The 16294-nt window shown below is 36.4% G+C and overlaps 1 protein-coding gene across 1 annotated transcript in view; it reads left to right on the top strand.

Annotated features, from left to right (window-relative positions):
• LOC122277754 (UPF0481 protein At3g47200-like) overlaps positions 1 to 13942 on the top strand; it is a 28136-nt gene extending 14194 nt beyond the window's left edge. Inside the window, exon 2 of the mRNA XM_043087884.1 lies at positions 12384 to 13942. Coding sequence (XP_042943818.1) covers positions 12384 to 13815 — 1432 coding nt within the window. The 3' untranslated portion in view covers positions 13816 to 13942. The remainder of the gene's footprint in view (positions 1 to 12383) is intronic.
• Positions 13943 to 16294: the final 2352 nt, after the last annotated feature.

Here is a 16294-nt window from a genome sequence, read left to right as displayed (position 1 = left end):
ATAGGACCGAAATTCTCATATGCTATTTCCATTGATTTTTGTTTCTAACTTGTTTTGATTAACCTTTTGATCTATAACTTATAAAGATGTGATCCTCAAACCAAACCATCACATGGTTTAAAAAGATATTCTAAAATATATATAAGCTTCTAATTCAAGATCGCATGATTAAAAATTAATCAAAACATAAATTTAGCCAAGAACATCCACACTTTGGCTTATCTGAATATCTCTTTGCATAAAATTTCATATCTTTGAAACTAATATCAAATATCTTTAAAATAATAATATAACATGTATATAAGATGCTTATGATCCTCCAATAAAATTATCAAAGTCATTGGAATAGGTTTAGACTACCAAAGAGTTAAACTTTCTCAAAACAGAAACTATTTTTCCTCTTCCAGTTTCTAAGTTTCTAAATCTAAGAAAATCTTTCATCAAAAACTTTAATCATGCAAAAATCCTCAACCAATAGTCATATATACATGTTAACAATACTCCATAAAAATTTCGGACCAATATCTATCCATTAGCTTGGTCAAAAATTCCAAACTATAACATATTCTCCAGTTTATCTTCCAGAATGACCTTTCTATAGTTTACATAATATTTGACTAACCAAATGATCTTCAAATGGGACAAATAAGATATCCACGTAAACTAGACTAAAAAAGGAACAACTTATATGAAGGATATTTTATGATAAAATACTTAAAAAATCTTCTAAATGGGCGTGCAAAAGAACTCCTAAAAACTGTCCGAAAGAGAGTGTTTGATATTCTTTTAGTGGAAAGTATAAATGAAAATAATTTCGTTGGGAGGGGTGGCTGGAGATACTTATGGATGAGATATGGAAGAGATGAGGCTGGAGTGAGAGTTAAGTGTATGACTCTCTTACCCGAAGTGAGAGTTAAGTGTAGGACTCTCTTACCAGGAGTGAGAGTGGAGTGTAGGACTCTCTTACTTAATAATATATACAAAAATCAATTTAAGATATTTTTACCCAATAATATCCACGAAATTAGCTTAAAATATTTTTATCCAATAATATCCACAAAATTAGCTTAAGATATTTTTATCCAATAATATCTATAGTTTTGAACAGACGTTTTGTCCGAAAATATGAAAAAATATTATTGCGTCATAAGACCTTAAATAACCCTCCGAGTCTAATGGCACAAACCATAATACATTTTGACACTTCTAACTATCTCCAATAATCAAAAACACACTTCTGATACCATAGTAAATAAAAATACTAACTATGTAGTTAGACACAAACCTATACGATTAATGGATTCGTGAAAACTTATGGGGTCTTCACGAGGTTCCTAAAGTTAATAGAAATTTCACAATTGAATTTCTAGCTGGCTGTTACACTTTAGACTCAGCTCCAGGTCCGGATGGCTTCTATGCTTCTTTTTACACCTCTTGTTGGTCTATTATCCAGCCATGCCTCTTTGAAGCGATTACTAATCTTTTTCAGAGGTGAGCCTTTGCCTCATTCCTTGAAACACACTTTCATTTGTTTAATCCTTAAAGAAAGATGATCCCTCCACTTTCTATGATTTTAGACCATCAGTCTTTCCCAAGTGTATTATAAGATTTTTTTAAAAAAAATTCTGACTTCTCATCTTGCCACCTTCTTACCCAAGCTTATTTCCACCCACTAAGGTGCTTTTGTCAAAGGGAGAGTCATTATTGATATTATTGGCTCAAGAATTTACTCATAGTCTTGCTAGAAACATCAAAGGCAATAATGTGATGCTCAAATTTGACATAACCAAAGCCTTTAACATGGTCAACTGGACTTACCTCTTCCCTGTACTCCGTTCCTTTGATTTTAATGAATGCGTTGTCTCTTTATTTCAAAAATATTTTTTTATCTTACCCTGCCTTCTTTGTTTGCTTAAATGGTACTCACTCAAGTTATTTCATTTCTAGTAGAGATCTTAGACAAGGGGACTCATTATCCCCTCTTCTTTTTATTCTTAGTCAAGAACCCTAAGTAAAGGTCTTCACCATCTTATAACTAAAGGTCATGTCGCTCCTTATGCAGTCCCTAGGGGTTGCACTCCCATTTCGCATATCTTTTTTGCTGATGATCTTTTTTTTTTTCACCAATAATTCCAAAAATAGTCTTTCCACCCTTATAAAATTCCTTACTATTTATTAAGAATCCTCTAGTCAAAAGATCAACCATTTCAAAAGTGTCTTCTTAGTTCATAACAAAGTCAACACGTCCTGAAGGCACATTATTACTTTTGCTACTAGTTTTAATTAAGGAATTGGTGCTCCCCTTTCCTATGGGGAAATTCCTTCTTCCGCTTATGATTCTATCCTTCTCAAGATTTGTAAAAAGATAGATGGCCGGAAGGGTCGCCTACTTTCTACAAGGACAAACTTACCATAATCAAACTTGTGCTCTCCTCTATTCCAATGAATGTCCTTTTGGTCTCAATCCTCCCAAAAAAGTCATTGATTCGATTCACAAGGCCTTTGCTAATTTCTTCTAGGGTGACATTGATGGTAACAGTAAGAATAATTGGATTTCTTGGAATCACATATATCATCCTTTAACGGAAGGTGGTCTTAGTATTAGAAATTTACACGACCTTGTTGATGCTCTTTACTGTAAATTGGCTTGGAGATCTGTTAACTCGAACTCTCATTGAGCTACCTTTCTTTACCAAAAATACATGAATGATGGTCCCTCATTGGATCTTATTTCAGCCAAAGCCTACCACTCTCACTCCTAAAAAGTCATTTGCAAATTTCTTCTCATCATTTACAATGAGTGTCAATGTAATATTCATGATGGCTCTATTAATTTCTGGCATGACAATTGGGCAGGCAATGGTTCTCTTATCTAAAAATGTTTCATGATTTCTAACCCCTCTTTATAAATCAATGATGTTTGTTCTCAAAATGGTTAAAACCTTAATTTGATACACAACTTCAATGGCCAGCCCCTTGTCAGTGAGGTCAGTCTCTTGCTTATAAAAAATAAAAAAAATAAATAAATAAAAGGGCCCTAATATCCGTATTTGGTAGCACAACAGAGATGGCATCTTCTCCTCCAAACCTACCTAGAATTTCCTTAGAGAGCATTATCATTCATTTTCTTTAGCCCCTTCATTTGGAATAAAGTCCTCCCTATTAAGATTTCTGTTCTTCTTTTCGAAATTATGGTTCAATGGCATTCCTTTTTATGACAAGATCCAATATTGTGGGATCCATATGGCTTCTAAATGCAACAACTACATGGATGTCTATGGTGAAACCTCTTATCATGTCTTCTCTAATTGTAAACTTTCTAAAGAGGTTTGGCACCATTTCACTACAATCTTTAACTATAGAAACACAATCTATCACAGTTGGAAACTTAATGTCCTCATTAGCGGTCCTCCTTTAGATGTTCTGATCACTTCATTTAGTCGCTCACCTCCATCCATCCTTTATCTTTTGGAAACTTTGGCTTGCTAGAAATAAATCTTGTTTTGAGGACTTTTTTACCCCTGTTGCAACTATCATTCATAAAATCAATAAGTAGTTAAGAAACCTTAATTGTCTCATTAAGTCTTATTCTCTTGTACTCTCTACTAATATTTCTATCCTTCATCACCTTCACATTCCCCAACCACCATCTGAATAAAAAATCCCATCTTTGTTGGTTGGTTAGCCCCTCTTCGAGGATTTTTTAAGCTAAACATTAAGGGTACCTCTAAAGATAACCCAAGGTCTGCTAGTTGTGAAGAGTTCTTCGGTCCCATGATTACTCTTTTGTTATTGATTTTTCTTGCTATCTTGGTATGGGTACTAACACTTTTGAAGAGTTATCTGCTTTAAAACTTGGAGGCTGGGGCTTGAAAACATGAAATTTATCTATAGGTTCTAATTCCTTGTTTGTGCATTTCCTAGTTAGTAATTGATTAGGCTAACTCCATTAACAGATCAGTAGGAAGAGGTCAAAGCATGGAGGGATCAATGGGTCATTCTTCTTCTTCTTTTTTTTCCTAATCCAATGGAGGGATCAATGGGTCATTCTTTTTTTTTTTTTTTTCCTAATCCAATGGGTCATTCATTTGCAAATATTAATTAAGATAAAATTATCAATGCAATGAAGTAATCTGTACGCCTGATTATTAATTAAGTTAGGCAGATATTTTCAGTTGCCTTTCCTTCTTTCTTCCCCAAGAAAATGCATTCTACTCTCTTTGTTATATTGTAAAATGTGGTTTAAAAAAAAAAAAAAAGTGCGATTATTATTAGCATTGGATTCTCAATCCTGTTCGGCAAATTTTACATAATATATCACTTCTTACTTTTTGCCCATTTCACTTCAAAGTTAATCGCATGTTAGTTTGTCATCTATCTATTTATAATAACAAAGTAACAGGACCGGACTGAACATTCTGTGAGACCGGACAGGATTGGTAGCTATCGGTATAATCCGACTTAATTATTTTTTACAAATTTTTTTAAATAAATTAATAATTTTTTTAAAATTATTAATTTTTTTAAAATTAAGTAAATTATTAATATAAATTATGTAACTAACTTATTAAAAAAATATATTTTACTATAACTATATTTATGGTATTGATAGTTACTATTTACTAACTTAGACTTTATTATTTAGTATGCATAGTTACTAATAATGTCATACATTTTAAATATGGTTAATGAATATTAAATAATTTTATTGTACATAGATTATTCATACTTGCTTGCAACTTAAATACTTAAAAAATTACTTAGTTATTTTAATTAAGTGTAAATAGTAGAGTATGTATGAATATATAATGTATTAACTATTTATATATAATGACATAAATTATTACATAATTTATGATTTATTATTAATTGATAATATATATTATTATTGATTTTATATAATCAATAATAATAAATTATATAAAAATTATACTGTGCATAGAGAGAACATAATGTTATAAAAAAAGAATGCATAAGCACTGTAGAGCACTCCCAATGGCTATTGTAAAATAGATGTTTCTTTAAAATATAAAGGGTTGTGCTCAAAAGATACATCCATTGGATTATGTATTTTATTTCTAATATACAGTTTGCTACAGTACCTCTTCCACATTTATAAAATATTGTTTACATTTGTATAAATTTTTAATTCATTTCTCTTTCTACTTTTTACTTTTTATTCATTTCTTTCTTTATTTTCTACTTTTTACTTTTTATTCATTTCTTTCTTTATTTTTTACTTTTTACTTTATTTGAAATGAATAAAATATATTAAAAAGTATAATATTTAAATGATATGAAAAAAATAGATAAGTTGATGTATAATATATTGTAAAAGTCAATATGTAAAATAGAAAAAATATATTTTGATGATGTATTTTAAAAAATAAGATGAAAAATCCATTAGAGATACTCTTACTACAGATTTATCGACTCACTTTTTGTAAAAGTCAAAAATCAAAGGAAAATTCTTTTGGAACAAATTAATTGGACCAATGATTTGTACCAATGATAATTTTTTTTATTAGTTAAAGAAGTGAATATTATTAAATTTATATATTTTTTTAATATTTGAAGATGTTTAAAAAACTATTTAAAAGGAAAAAAAATTACAATTACAATGATCCGTTGGAACTCTCATTCTACTGTCATTGTCCGAAACCAAATGGAATGGCTCAAGGTTTCGAATACCATACCAGATATCATACTGGTTAAGGCATTAAAATAAAATATTTCAATACTAATACTATTTCGTGTACTATTTCAAAATAATCGATATATGAATAAATTATATATACAAATTATATTATAAAATAATAATCTATATATAAATAAATTATATATATTAATTATAAATAGGCGGGTTTGAATTGGAGGTAAAAAAATGAGCTTGCAATTTAAAAAAATTAAAAAATAAATAAAATCTAAAATACAGGTTGGTACGGGCTAATACGTAGACCGGTACAAAACAAGTATAATATTTATATCGGGCCAACGGCCGGTATTAATATGGTATTTATAACGGTGGTATGGCTACTCCAATTCAAACTGATTTTGATTAATTTTAGATTACGTGTAAATATTGAGGTGATTTTAAATGATTTATAAATAATAATAAAAAATAATAAATGATAAAAAAAATTATAAATAATAATAAATAATGAGGAGGTAGCTTGGAGTGATCTCGGACGCTGCAGCCTGCAATGATCAATCTAGAAAATGAAAACACGTACGTATGACCTGCAAACGCGTACGTATGTTCACATGGCGCACAACTGCACGGCTGACTTAGCGAAACTTTTCACATGTTTCCGCACACAAGTCACAAGCAATGCCACTTCTTTCTTTCCTCGTAAATCACTTAGCAAGCTAAATAGCGAAAGTTTCATTTATCTTATTTTATTATTATAACCTTTTAAAATTTTAATATAAAATATAATAAATAATTTAATTTTTAAAATTTTAAAATAATATTCTAATAATATTTTATTTAATTTTTAACTTTTATTTCAACCCATCTTATCTCAACTCATTATTTAAATTGCACTTAAAAACACTGATATTAGCTTAGTCAGTATATCTTTAAAATTTGAAGAAATATAAATGAAATCATCCATATTGAAATAGCCAAATGGTAGAGACTTGAGATATGAGCTACAATAAATGTAAATGTTCTTCATATATAATTAAAGATTCACTATTCATCTTCAAAAGTAATAGTTTATTCAATATAATTAGTTAGAAAATAATAATTTAAGTATCAAATTAAATGATTAATTAACATATAAACAGTGTAATTATAAAATATAAAAAAATTAAAAATATTATTATTAAAAAAATAATATTATATTATTATTTTAATTAATCTAATAACTAATCTAATACGGTGATATGGCTAAGAATGTTTTGAATTTATAAAAAATATATACTTTCCAATCAAATTTTAAATATGACTTTGACGAAATTAATGTGAATAAGTTGCGGATTTGAAGTTTGAAGAAGTCTATCGCTCACTTTCACTTGCTGGCTGGCTATGATGGTGCTGACTTAATTACCGAGCTTATTAATTAATACCATCGCACGTATAAAATATCCAGCTAGCTCGCACGCAGGTCTTGCTAGAATTAATCAACAGGCCAAGTTGTACGTGTTGCCCGAACTCAACATGAACACGATTGGTAATTGTAAGGGTTTGCAAAATCACCACACATTATTATGGTGAGTATATTCATTTATATATTGGTAATTACAATGTACATAAATGGAAAGAATAAACTGTACAAGTAAACTACTAGAATTAAGGATAATGTGTCAAGCCAAATATTAAGGAGATGATTATGGTAACGTATCCTTGACACCCCCCCGCAAGCTGAGCGTCGGATTGGAACAGACATGAAGCTTGGTACGAAAAAATTCAAAGAGAGGTCTAGAAACACTCTTGGTGAAGAGGTCAGCCACCTGAAGATGAGAGGGCACATATTGAGTGCGAAGTTTGCCAGCAATAACAAGTTCCCGAAGAAAGTGATAATCTAACTCAACATGCTTGGCCCGTTTGTGAAAAACGGGGTTGGAGCTCAAGAAGATGGCACTCTTGTTGTCACATAAGAGAAGAGGCGGGTGAGTAATGGGAACCTTGAGATCATGAAGGAGATGAGTGAGCCAAAGAAGTTCAGCCGCAGTAGTGGCAAGAGCACGATATTCAGATTCACAACTGGAACGAGAAACCGTGGGTTGCTTCTTAGCACTCCAAGAAACTAAATTATCGCCAAGATAAATAGAGTAACCAGAAGTGGAACGACGAGTATCAGGACAACCGGCCCAGTCAGCGTCTGAGTAAGCAACAAGAGCACCAGAAGCAGGAGAAGGGCGAAAAGTAAGCCCAAAGTGAAGGGTGCCCTTAACATAACGTAAGATGCGCTTGACTGCAAGAAAGTGATCAGTAGTAGGAGCATGCAGAAACTGACTAACAGAGTTAACAGCATGAGCAATGTCAGGGCGAGTGATGGTTAAGTACTGGAGGGCACCGACTAGAGATCTGTAGAGAGTAGGGTCGGAGAAAGCAGTGCCATCGCTAGCCAGAGGCTGAGAGACAACCATAGGAGTGTGAACAGGCTTGCTGTCAAGTAACTGGGCGCAAGTCAGAATATCCCGGGCATATTTCAGCTGACTGATAAAGAGACCATCACTAGTGGAAGTGGCTTCCAAACCAAGAAAATAGTTAAGAGAGCCCAAGTCTTTTGTGGCAAACTCTGAATTGAGCTTGCAAGCAAAGCTGTCAAGAAGAGAAGAGTTGTTGCCAGTAATAATGATATCATCAACATATAAGAGCAGATAAATAGTAGCAGAGGACTGATGAAAGACAAAAAGAGAGGTGTCGGCACGGCTGCAAGAAAACCCAAGGGTGAGAAGAAAGGAACTGAAGCGCTGAAACCAGGCACGAGGGGCTTGTTTAAGGCCATAAAGAGCTTTCTTCAACTGACAAACATGAGTCGGATACCGGGGATCAATGTATCCAGGGGGCTGTTCCATATAGACATTTTCAGTAAGAGTGCCGTTGAGGAAGGCATTTTTGACATCAAGTTGGCGGAGAGGCCATCTGTTGGTGACAGCAAGAGAGAGCACAACACGAACAGTAGTAGCCTTAATAACAGGACTGAAAGTGTCAGTGTAATCAAGACCAGGTACCTGAGTATAGCCTTTGGCCACAAGACGAGCCTTGAGGCGTTCAATGGATCCATCAGGCAAATATTTGGTCCGAAACACCCATTTGGAGCCGACAATATTGGTGTTGGCGGGGCGAGGGACTAAAATCCAGGTCCGATTATGTTGCAGAGCTTGAACTTCTTCATCCATAGCAGCGAGCCAGGCAGGATTCTTAGCAGCAGACTTGAATCCTTTGGGCTCAGTGGAGGCAAGGAGAGCAGAGAGAAGTCCAGAGGAGCCTAAAACACTGAGATTCGCCGGATGACGGGTCTTGAAAATGCCCGCTTTAGCACGAGTGACCATCGGATGAGAACCCAACGGAGGAGCTGGAGGAGGAGCAGCATCAGAAATAGGAGGGGATTGAGACTCCGGAGGTGGAGAAGAGGGACCTGCAAGAGAGTCAGTAACCTGCAAAGACTCGTCCACGGGATCAGTACAAATAACACACGGGTTAGATCTGGATGGAGTAATAGGCGGGAATGGATGCAAAGGAGACAATGGAGGTGGATCAGTAGAAGGCATGCTTGGTTCAAGGAAATTCGAAAAAGGGAGAGAGGAAGAGGGCTGGCCTGGAGAGGTATCTTTGGAAGGAAAGTGGTTTTCATCAAATTGAGCATGACGAGTGATATAAAGCCTGGAGGTAGTGGGATCAAGACATCGAAAACCTTTATGAGAAGGGCTATAGCCCAGAAATATGCAAGGTAGGCTGCGAGGGGAAAATTTATGAGACATATAATCACGCAGACAAGGATAAACACGACAACCAAAAGGATGAAAATTCTCATAATTAGGCAAGGAACCATAGAGAAGCTCAAAGGGAGACATACCTCCAAGAAGCGGTGTGGGCAAGCGGTTGATGATGTAGGCGGCAGTGCTGAAAGCGTCAACCCAAAAACGAGGAGAAAGATGGGAATGGAAAAGGAGGGCCAGGCCTGTTTCAGTCACATGTCGGTGTTTTCTTTCGGCACGACCATTTTGAGCAGGTGTATAGGGGCAAGAAAGTTGATGATGGATACCCGAGGTGCGAAGGTGTGCTTTGAAGCGATTGCTTGTAAACTCAGCACCACCATCACTTTGAAAAATCTTGATGCGAGTGGAATGTTGGTTTTCCACAAATTTTTGAAAGTGAATGAAAACGTCATAAAATTCAGATTTTAATTTCAAAGGATATAGCCAAGTAAACCGGGAATAATCATCAATAAAGATCACATAATAAATAAATCCCAAATTTGACTTGACGGGGGAGGGACCCCAAATATCGCAATGAATAAGATCTAATACATGAGATGAGCGACGTTCATTACGAGAATAAGGCAAACGATGACTCTTAGCAAGTTGACATGTGTCACATAATGAAGGAGAAGGCAATAAAGAGGTAAGATAGAGATGGCCATTTTTATTTAAAAAAGAAATAATAGAATGGCTCACATGCCCAAGACGAGCATGCCATAAATCATATGAGGCATGAAGAGCCTTATTTTTAAGAACAGAAATAAAAGCAGAGTGGCCGCGTTCTAGCACATATAAGCCGCCATCTCGTTTACCGGTTGCCACCACCCTTCCCGTTTGACGATTCTGGATAGAGAAAAGATTATTAGTAAATGTAACAGAGAAAGGAAAATCAGATGTTAATTTACTAATGGAGAGAAGATTTTTTGTGAGACGGGGAACAACTAAAACATCCAATAAATCAAGGGTTGGGGTAGGAGAGATTGTACCAGTGTGAGTAATTTGTAGGGAAGCACCATTCCCGACAATTACACTATCCTTACCCGTGTAATTATTGGCATGATCCAAAGTGGAGAGATCCGGTGTCATGTGGGCCGAAGCCCCGGTGTCCAGGTACCAATCATTGGGCTCGAGCCCAGTAACAGAGCAGGAGGCGTTGAAAGCCTCTGCTAGGTGAGCTGTGTTGCCGACAGCTTCTCCTCCCCGTGCATACCTCTGGTTGCACCGGTCAGCAAAGTGTCCTTCTTGCCGACAGATTTGGCAGCGTGGTGGTCGGCGTCCCTGCCCATTGCTCGAGCGACCATTGCCACGGTGAGAAGAGGAATTTCGGCCCTGTTGTGGCCGACTGAAATTTCTGGAATGGGAGCGTTGATGGCCACGATTTGAGGCTGTGAAAGCAGCAGGGGATGGTCCAGAAAAATCAAGAGATTTCTGGAAAAGCTCAAAGCTTTCGGCCTTGGAGACTAAGTCGATGAAAGTGGGCAGAGGGGTTTGCGCCATGTGAGCTGTGGAGAAAGAAGTGAACTCCGATCCTAGTCCTCGGAGGAACCAGTGGGCTTTGTCAGTGTCGTCGACCGGTCGTCCAATGGCATGGAGTTGATCACAAAGGGCCTTGAATGCCCGAGCATACTCGGTGACCGAACGTGTCCCACGTTTCATCAATTGCAAATCGTCTTTGAGACGAATTTCTCTAGCCTTGGATCTGTGACTGAATGTGTTTTCAAGAGTTAACCAGACCTCACGTGAGGTGGAGAGGCCGACTACTTCAGCCATGGCTTCCTCCGTGAGAGAGGAGAGCAAGAGGCTTAAGAGACGCTGGTCTGTGTTCTTCCACGCCAAGTGCTTGATGCTTGGTGTCTGAGAGCCAACAGGGTCAAAACGTGGAGGAGGAACAAGCGTGCCATCCACATGGCCGAGAAGTTCTTGGCTGTCAAGGAGAGGAATAAGCTGACTTTTCCAGAGGAGATAGTTTGAGGAGGATAGTTTGATAGTCACCATGTGAATCATGGTGTTGAAAGGGAGAAGGTTGGGTGAGGAGTTTTCGGCAGCCATTGAAGCAAGGTGGATCGGTGGAGGTTAATCCGAGAGGGCTGCTGATACCATGTAAGGGTTTGCAAAATCACCACACATTATTATGGTGAGTATATTCATTTATATATTGCTAATTACAATGTACATAAATGGAAAGAATAAACTGTACAAGTAAACTACTAGAATTAAGGATAATGTGTCAAGCCAAATATTAAGGAGATGATTATGGTAACGTATCCTTGACAGTAATTTGGTAGTTTGTTACCATGTTCACATAGGAGCAACCTTGACTTCACCTAATCAACCGAGTTTTCTTTGTTTTAGATAAAATAATGCTAAAATTAAAAACGTGTTGGACCAAATCCAAGAACCAGATATGATCAGTACCATAAACAAATTATTAGTAATACAATCCTTCTTGTTTCACTTGCATAATACAATGGATTCTCCATGCACGACTTCTCATGTTGTATTACTGTAACGCGATTGCACACTGATCGATGAGTTCATATTCACCACCCAAACAAGCAGAATATATAATTCAAGTCAACAATCCATAAAGATTTTGAAGATTAGGGAAGGAAGCTCCGTAGAAAAAACAATGAAGTTGAATTGTCTAAACTACGAATAAAAACAAAATACAAGAATCGATGAAGTATTAGTAGAGAGAGAGAGAACAAAAATAGAAGAACAAAAGCCAGAGATGGGCGTTAGGTGGTAGTTAAGAGCGTTCTTAAGTTCCTCACTGGACTCTTAAAAAAAGACTCTTAACATTCAACATTGACTCTGCTTGATTTATACCTTCGTGGTTTAATTTTAAGATCCATTCAGAAAAACAAAAAAATCAATCTAGCTTCCACCCACCTTAATTATTTCTCCCCCCATCATTTGCTTATGGGGATTAATGGTAAGCTCACAAGGCTGCTGTTGCAGGAAATAAGCAGAAGAAAATGTCATGATTTCCTTCAAAGAACTGCTAATTATTCAAGAGATCCAAGTCCAGGTGCTTTCCTTCGAAGGCCATACTCAAAGTCTAGAGCTTCTGTGTTTGAAGCTGTTGTTCCAGAAGAAAGAAGCTCTGTCTGCATTTACAAGGTCCCAGCTAATATGCGTCGGGTGGAAAGAAAGGCTTATGAACCCAACGTTGTCTCCATCGGTCCATACCATTATGGAGTAGAGCGGTTGCAAGACATGGAAGAGCTCAAACAGAAATTTGTTCGCCGCCTCTTTGATCGAAGCCGCGAGAATGAAGTAGTCGAGTTTGAGCTTGTGAAGGATGCCATGGGGAAACTGGAGGAAGAAGCTCGAATCTGCTATGGGGAAGAAATCAAACTAGGAAGTGAGGAATTTGTCGAGACGATGGTTATTGATGGCTGCTTCGTTGTTGAGCTGTTGAGAGAGGCATGGCAGCACAAGCTAGGTGGACACCCAATACCTTTCATCAAAAGATGGATGTTGCCCGCTCTTCGTCGGGATCTGATCATGCTTGAAAACCAACTCCCTCTCTTTGTTCTGAATAAATTATTTGAAATGACAAGTAGCACTCCTGCTGAATTACCGCCATCAGTGCAACAGCTTGCACTTCACTTCTTTAATCCTTTATTGCAAAGAGGTTTGGAAGCACCACCTCCAAAGAGCAGTACTACTGCAACTGAAGTAGTCTTCGAAGCAAGGCACTTGCTTGATCTTTTCCGCTCTAGCACTCTCCCGGTCGAACTGGCAAGAGGGAAACAAACCAACATGATCCGTTCAATAACAGAGCTAAAACAAGCGGGCGTCAAAGTTCAGAGAGCAAAACATCTCAAGCCACTTGACATAACATACGAGGAAGGTGTGCTGAAGATCCCTCCTCTTTACATCGACGATTACAAGGGCACTGTGTTTCGTAACATGGTGGCATTCGAGAAATGCCACCACAGTTGCCATCCAGACGTCACAACGTACTTGTTTTTGTTCGACGGACTCATTAACTCGGCCAAGGACGTGGGACTTCTCCATTGTGATGAAGTTCTTCACCATTCTCTGGGCAGCAACAAAGAGGTTGCGAAACTTGTAAACAACATCTGCAAGGAGATTGATATGGATGTAGATGAGTCATATCTATTCATGGTGGTCGATGACGCCAACTCTTTCTTCGGTTCTCCTTATGGGAAAGCGAGAGCAGGATTGGTGCGGCACTACTTCAGCAGCTGGGTGGTGGGGATCTCGACTCTGGGTGCCGTTTTTGCTGTTTATCTCACCCTGATTCAGACTGCCACCGGAGTTGCAGGCGCCCTGGATCCCTTGAAAGAAGTCAACTTCTGGTCGCATCTGAAAGATTCCTTGTTGCTTCCTTTTTTTGGTACCAAATAAACCTCGCTCGGATCGATGGAGGATGATGATTCCTTGGCGTAATTAACCAGCTTGCTAGCGAGCAGTAAATACGACCCTCGAAGGAAATGTTTTGTTCTTTTTATGCACCAAAATGTTTGTAATGTTTTGTTCTAGACTTTGTTTCTTTTAATTGGAATCATCCTTATCATCTTTTAAAACAAAACGTTTGAAAGTTGTTTTAAAAAATTGGAATCTCTCGATTTTTGGTAATGTTTTTCAAAACCTGGTTGATTTACGTGATAAAATACAAGTTGCTGAACTCTCTTTGCAAAACTCTGCTCTAAACTCTGATCTGATCATTTTGCAGAATTTAGAAAAAGAGTACAATGGCTAACTGCTCCAAAAAGAAATCTTTTATAAGCAAAAAATTTAGAATTAAATGGCAATGTGAGGGTGACAAAAATATATACTAATTTCTTCCACTAAATGGTTGCTCACAAGAGGAAAAAGACTTCTATTACCTCCCTTACTCTCCCCAATGGTTCTTCCTCCTCTCAGCAAGAGATTATTCACTCAGTTGCTATGGATTTCTTGCCACAGGCAGGTTTGAAGAGTGAGATGAGGTGGAAATTTTGTAAATAGTAGTAAAATAATTTGTGAATAGTAATGAGATAATTTGGATTAAGTATTTTTTAGATTTTGGAAAAGGAGAAAGAAAAAAATTGAATAAAAAATATTATAAAGTTAAAGTATTGTAAGACTATAGTTTTATAATATTATTTTTGTTTATGGATTTGAAAAAGTTGGAATTATTTTTTATTTTTTATTTGAAAGTTTGAAATAGTTGTAATGACTAGTTTGACAATTTTGTATTTGAATTATATTTGAGAATAAGATGGGATGAGATAAAATAAAATTAGATGAGAATTTTGTGTTTCATCATATGCCCTAAGTCTGCCCTAGTTGTTTCTCTGACTCACTCTTCCATCCGTTTGTCTTATTTAATTCCTAACTTGGTTTCTGATGATGATAATACTTTGATGCTCAAACTTCCTTCGTTAGAAGAAGTAAAGCAAGCTATCTATAGCATCTCTTTAGACTTAGCTCCTGGTTTGGATGACCTCTCTTTTATTTTTCACTTCTTGTTGGTCTATTATCCATCCAGACCTCTTTGAAGCAATTACTGATTTTTTTTAGAGGTGAGTCTTTGCCTCATTCCTTGAAACACAATTTCATTTGTTTAATCCCTAAGAAAGACGACCCCTTCACTTTATCTGATTTTAGACCCATTAGTCTTTGCTAAGCTTCTTATTAGATTTTTTCTAAAATTCTGGCTTCTTGTTTTACCACATTCTTACCCAACCTTAATTCAACCCACCAATGTGCTTTTGTCTAAGGGAGAGTCATTACTAATAGTATTTCTTTGGCTTAAGAACTTACTCATAGTCTTGCTAGAAACATTAGAGGCAATAATGTTATGCTCAAAGTTGACATGGCTAAAGCCTTTGAAAGGATCAACTAGATTTACCTCTCTCGTGTACTCCATTCCTTTGGTTTCAATGAATGCGTTGTCTCTTTATTTTAGAAATTTTTTTCTTACCCTACCTTCTCTATTTGCTTAAATGGTACTCACTCAGGTTATTTCACTCATAGTAGAGGCTTTAGACAAGGGAACCCATTATCCCCTCTTCTTTTTATTCTTAGTGACAAACTTCTAAGTATAGGTCTTCACCATTTTATGACTGAAGGTCATGCCGCTCCTTATGCAGTTCCTAGGGGCCGCTCCTTATGCAATTCCTAGGGGTTGCACTCCCATTTCTCATATCCTTTTTACGAATCACCTTTTGATTTTCATCAATGGTTCTAAAATAGTCTTTCCACTTTCATAAAATTTCTTACTATTTACAAAGACTCCTCTGGTCAAAAGATCAACCATTCCAAAAGTGTCTTCCTAGTTTATAACAAATTCACCACATCCAGAAGACACATTATCCCTACCACTTACCTTGGAGCTCCCATTTCCTATGGGAAAATCCCTTCCTCCATTTATGATTCTATCCTTCTCAAGATTCGTAAAAATATAGCTGGCTAGAAGGGTTGCCTACTTTCTACCGGCGGCAAACTTACCTTAATCAATTTGTGCTCTCCTCTATTCCTATTCATATTCTTTTGATCCTCAACCCTCCAAAAAAGTCATTGATTCCATTCGCAAAGCCTTTGGTAATTTCTTCTGGGCTTACATTGATGGTAACAATAGGAAATACTGGATTTCTTGGAATCACATTTGCTATCCTTTACCGGAAGGTGGTCTTGGTATAAGAAATTTACATGACATTGTTAATGCTCTTCACTGTAAATTGGCTAGGGGATTCATTAACTTGAACTCTCACCCATTTTTTTTACCAAAAATACAAGAATGATGATCCCTCCTTGGATCTTATTTGAGCCAAAGCCTACAACTCTCACTCCTAGAAAGTTATTTTTAAATTTCTTCCCATCATTCACAACTAGAGTCAAT

The sequence above is a fragment of the Carya illinoinensis genome, chromosome 9 (assembly GCF_018687715.1).
Source record: "Carya illinoinensis cultivar Pawnee chromosome 9, C.illinoinensisPawnee_v1, whole genome shotgun sequence".
Classification (NCBI taxonomy): Eukaryota; Viridiplantae; Streptophyta; class Magnoliopsida; order Fagales; family Juglandaceae; genus Carya; species Carya illinoinensis.
This window is presented reverse-complemented; position numbering and strand designations above follow the sequence as displayed.